This window comes from Gigantopelta aegis, unplaced genomic scaffold (assembly GCF_016097555.1).
Source record: "Gigantopelta aegis isolate Gae_Host unplaced genomic scaffold, Gae_host_genome scaffold74, whole genome shotgun sequence".
NCBI lineage: Eukaryota > Metazoa > Mollusca > Gastropoda > Neomphalida > Peltospiridae > Gigantopelta > Gigantopelta aegis.
In genome coordinates this window covers 165,789-171,425 of record NW_024537381.1, presented here as the reverse complement: position 1 = coordinate 171,425, position 5,637 = coordinate 165,789, and the positions used below count along the sequence as shown (strand labels likewise).

Below are 5,637 nucleotides of genomic sequence, written 5' to 3'. Positions count from 1 at the left end.
ATATATATATATATATATATATATATATATATATATATATATATATATATATATATGTATATATATATATATATATATATGTATATATATATATATATATATATATATTTATTGAACAATAATGTCATTTATTATGTCTACGCTGATTTGTCCCTCATAATTCAATGTGCGTGTAATTTTCAAGTCCCCACCCCGTAACGATACTTCCAGTGCTTGCAATTAAAAACATTCACGCGTGGAATTACATATATGTTTCTGTGATCGCTTGTGATAACACATAGTATCATGCACTGTTGCTGGGACATTGTCTATATTTGTAAGCACGGCTAAATAACATGATAGCATCTACGTCCTGAAACTGAAGCGCCCACCCGGAGTGTGTAGGGTTGTAAGGTTATTCCCTCTCGGTGGACCCAGTGGCGTACGTCTCATTCCAGCAATTTCCGCACGATTGGTATATCGATGGACTTGGTATATTACAACACACAATCAACCAAGCTATTTTTAACAATGATATGTGTTAGTAAAACAAAGAACAGACAGAGACACAGAGAGAGAGAGAGAGAGAGAGAGAGAGAGAGAGAGAGAGAGAGAGAGAGAGAGAGAGAGAGGGAGAGAGAGAGAGGGAGGCGGATCCATGGACTATGGAAAGGGCAGAACCTTTGTTAGGTTACCCCTTTTGTGTGAGAACTAGTGCTTTTGCATTAATATACATTTTAGGATCGAACCTCCTCGGTGAATCTAGCTACCATTGAACCTTTCCCGTTCTGAACAGTATCCCATGACTGGTATACCACAGGCCGTGGTATGTAAAATATCCCTTGCTGCTTTTCGGTAGAAGTAGAGTGGTGGCAGCGTGTTTCCTCTTTTATTATCTTTGTGGTCCTTAACCATTGATCTGACGCCATATAACCCTAATAAAAATGTGCTGAATGCGTCGTTAAATAAAACGTTTTTTTCTTCTCCTAATATACATTTTCAAACAGGTTAAGAAAGAGGAGCCATAAAACGGCCTTTGATATACCAGTCGTGGTGCACTGGCTGGAACGAGAAATATCCCACTGGGCCAACCGTCGGGGATCGAGTCTAGACTGACCGCGCATCAAGCGAGCGCTTTACCACAGGGCTACGTCTCGCCCCTGTTAGTTGGATATAACTACGAAACTCAACCAGAAAGCATTCAGTGAAGCATATACACAGGTCTTTACAAGAGACGTGTATGCACAAAATCAAATCATGATAACAGTGTTTTCTTACCTCGTCGGCTTTAAATAACATCACAAAGTCATAAAAACTGACGTCAACCGTATAGATAATGTAAACTAGCGCAGTGGCTTAAAACGCAGTGAGCTACCCCAGCCAGTTCTCTACTTAGTTAACTTCCTGGTGCACGGTGTATTACAAAATGTCGAAACACTTGATATGTATGCTCCTCTTTACAATTTGGGCGTGTTGTCGTGTAACATCAGGTATGATTTGTGTAAATTATCACTATAGTTTGTATCATTACAAACTAATCGCGCCGAATTTACAACGCCTGTTTTTTCTCTTACGACATGTATTAACAGTGCTACAGCCACAAAGTTTACTTCGATATAGAACCAATATATTTTTATATGCACTTTCCCACAGGCAGGGATTTGGTGGACAGTCATGAGCCACACAGTTTCTCGACAGAGAAAGAAAGAAAGAAATGTTTCATTTACCGACGCACTCAACACATTTTATTAACGGTTATATGGCGTCAGACACATGGTTAAGGACGACACAGATTTTGAGAGGAAACCCGCCGTCGCCACTACATGGGTTACTCTTTCCGATTAGCAGCAAGGGCTCTTTTATTTGCGCTTCCCACAGGCAGGATAGCACAAACCATGGCCTTTGTTGAACCAGTTATGGATCACTGGTCGGTGCAAGTGGTTTACGTCTACCCATTCAGCCTTGCGGAGCATTCACTCAGGGTTTGGGAAAAAGCCATGCCTCGACTGGGATCCGAACCCAGTACCTACCAGCCTGTAGACCGATGGCCTAACCACGACGCCACCGAGGCCGGTCACAGGACGTTGGCGTACAGTCGTGGGTCACACAGTTTGTCGATAGAGAACCAATATATATTTGATATGCACTCTCCCACATATAGGACGTTGGCGTACAGTCGTGGGTCACACAGTTTCTCGATAGAGAACCAATAGATATTTGATATGCACTCTCCCACATACAGGACGTTGGCGTACAGTCGTGGGTCACACGGTTTCTTGAGGGACGACTCCAAAAGGAAGGTTTCGTTTTTATTCGATTTGGTGTACAGATGGATATGTATAATTTATGTTAGGACACTCTGGAAACATGTAGACGCCCCCTGCCTAAAGAAAGCCCACATCCGTCCCTGTATGTGAACGTTATGTTTAGGATCAGCAGTCTATCACGAGCGACGGGATTTAAATCAATTAGTTGAGTGCTTGCTTGAGGTGGTTGCGTCGCAGGTTCGAACCACCTCGGTGGGTCGATTCAACTGATATGGATTGTTTTCGTTCCAACCAGTGCACTACCACTGGTCAAAGGCCGTGGTATGTGCTTTCCTGTCTGTGGGAAAGTGAATATAAAAGATCCCTTGCTGCATTAAGAAAAATGTAGCTGGTTTCCACTGATGACTATGTTTCAGAATTACCAGATGTGGGATATCCAATAGTCGACGATTAATTAATCAATCTGCTCTAGTGGTATCGTTAAACTATTAAGTGATAATAACAGTGCTGCAGAAAGTGAAAATAGTCTTCTAATGACCTGGTAAGTACACCTGAAGAATATTCCGTCGTTGATATTCCCAAATTTAGCACCAGCGAGTGTACAATGAGTTCCTATGATCTGTGTCGCTGTGTTCTTTTCTAGGAGTTTGTCCAGACGGTCGGTATGGCTTAGACTGCAGCTACACGTGCCACTGTACTGCCGGTTGTGATGAAATCACAGGGTGTTCTGGGAACTGCAAAAAAGGATGGTCTGGATCAACATGCAACATGAGTAAAACAAATATTAAACAGTTATTTGTATTATATTTTTATTAGGTAATAACAGATTTGTAATTTCTGAGTCCTTAAACTTAGCAGTCAGATACCCAATTTCAAATACTTCACTGACCTCAGTAATATCACGGATGTGTCTCCTGAATGTTTGAATTAGAAATGTATTATCCGGCATGCATTACAGAAAGAAAGAATGAAAACAAAATGAATGAAAGGAAGAACGAACGGACGAAAGAAAAGAAATGTTTGTTAACGAACCTCGGAATATGTTTAACAGGTCAAACACTTGTTCCATGATCATATCCACTCAAAGTTCAGGCTTGCCTACACAGGGTCCTGTTTCTGGTATGTGCATATCCATTCGAGGTTCAGGCACGCTCACATTCGGTCCTGTCTCTGGTATGACCATATCCACTCAACGATCAGACACGCCCACAATGGGTCCTCTCTCTCGTATGACCATATCCACTCAAGGATCAGACACGCCCATACTGGGTCCTGTTTCCGCTATGACCATATCCACTCAAGGATCAGACACGCCCACACTCGGTCCTGTCTCTGGTATGACCATATCCACACAAGGTTCAGGCACGCCCTCACTGGATCCTGTCCCTGGTATGACCATATCCACCCAGGGTTCAGGCACGCTCACACTGGGTGCGGTCTCTCGTATGACCATATCCACTCAAGGTTCAAACATCCCCACACTGGGTCCTATTTCTGGTATGACCATATCCACTCAAACTTCAGACACGCTCACACTGGGTCCGGTCCCTGGTTTGACCATATCCACCCAAGGTTCAGACACGCTCACACTGGGTCCGGTCTCTGCTATGACGATATCCACTCAAAGTTCAGGCACGCTCGCACTGGGTCCGGTCTCTGGTATGACGATATCCACTCAAGGTTCAGACACGCCCACATTGGGTCCGGTCCCTGGTATGACCATATCCACTCACGGTTCAGGCACGCCCACACTGGGCCCTGTCTCTGGTATGACCATATCCAGTTATGGTTCAGGCACGCCCACACTGGCACCTGTCTCTGGTATGACCATATCGACTCACGGTTCAGGCACGTCCACACTGGCACCTGTCTCTGGTATGACCATATCGACTCAAGGTTTAGGCACGCCCACACTGGGTCTGGTCCCTGGTATGACCATACCCTCTCAAGGTTCAGGCACGTCCACACTGGGTCCTGTCTCTGGTATGAACATATCCACTCAAGGTTTAGGCACGCCCACACTGGGTCCGGTCCCTGGTATGACCATACCCTCTCAAGGTTCAGGCACGTCCACACTGGCACCTGCCTCTGGTATGACCATATCGACTCAAGGTTTAGGCACGCCCACACTGGGTCCGGTCCCTGGTATGACCATACTCTCTCAAGGTTCAGGCACGTCCACACTGGGTCCTGTCTCTGGTATGAACATATCCACTCAAGGTTCAGGCACGCCCACACTGGGTTCGGTCTCTGGTATGAACATATCCAATCAAGGTTCAGACACGCCCACACTGGGTCCGGTCTGGTATGAACATATCCAATCAAGGTTCAGACACGCCCACACTGGGTCCGGTCTGGTATGAGCATATCCACCCATGGTTCAGGCACGCTCAAACTGGGTCCGGTCTCTGGTATGACCAATGACCCACCTCAGTACGGAAGAGGGATTTTTTTAATGAATATTAGTATTGCTACTACTGAGGTTTATATTATTATTATGATTATTATGATTATTATTATTATTATTATTATCCGGTATTATTTTTGTTTAACGAAACAAACTTCCTTTTTATGTTTCATTAGATAATGTTGTGTATACGGCTGCTGTATATATTGCCACTTCTGTGTTAAGTGACAAACATGGCGACTTCCATTGCCCTTGTTTCTATGGAATTCATCTGTGTACGTTATATTTAGCACGATGTGTGTACGCTAGACTAGTGGAATATATCTGAGCACAAAGAAGTACAAAGAAGGCGGTAGGCAATTCCGATAAGCCTATATAGATGCCTCTCCACGAGATGATGTTATATACTGTATACATTTCAATGAATGACATAAAACATAACACTACAAAACATTGCTCTACAAAGCGAGTAAAATACTCGCCATGATGACTAAAAACATTCCCTGGCGTCTAAAAAATAAAATCACATTCGCCAGTTGGCGACTGTCCAATAATTTTACTTTAATCTGTAAACAAAACTGGACATCGGAAAACACTGTGTACCAGTATCAATTTATCTTCCATAAAACGTGTTTTCTATTGGTAATTTGTTTCAAAAATAAAAGTTTGAGACATGTTAATCAGACTATGAATAACGAGTTTCCAGTATTAAGAGTAAACACGGTGACGTTAAGTGGGAGGTAATACTTCGTTATGATGTTATCTCCCTTAACTTGAATATCAAGCGTTTGAAAATAATTCGGCCCCAGTTCAGTTTTGGACTAAGTCGGTCCTGTCCCAATTAGAGCCAGGTTTTATTTATGTATTAAAATTACATTTTTGAGCCGCTAGTACTGTGTCTTTACTTGTCTGTTTGAAACTCAAACGTTAATTATTTTAAATGTCGATTTGTATATGTGTTATGCTGCGTCTCGTGCTTATCGT

General features: G+C 43.1%; 1 protein-coding gene across 1 annotated transcript in view; it reads left to right on the top strand.

The window, feature by feature from the left end:
- The first annotated feature begins 1,367 nt into the window (after positions 1 to 1,367).
- The window catches only part of LOC121367258 (multiple epidermal growth factor-like domains protein 11), a 123,162-nt gene continuing 118,892 nt past the window's right edge, over positions 1,368 to 5,637 (top strand). Inside the window, exons 1-2 of the mRNA XM_041491371.1 lie at positions 1,368 to 1,469; positions 2,890 to 3,018. Coding sequence (XP_041347305.1) covers positions 1,406 to 1,469; positions 2,890 to 3,018 — 193 coding nt within the window. The 5' untranslated portion in view covers positions 1,368 to 1,405. The remainder of the gene's footprint in view (positions 1,470 to 2,889; positions 3,019 to 5,637) is intronic.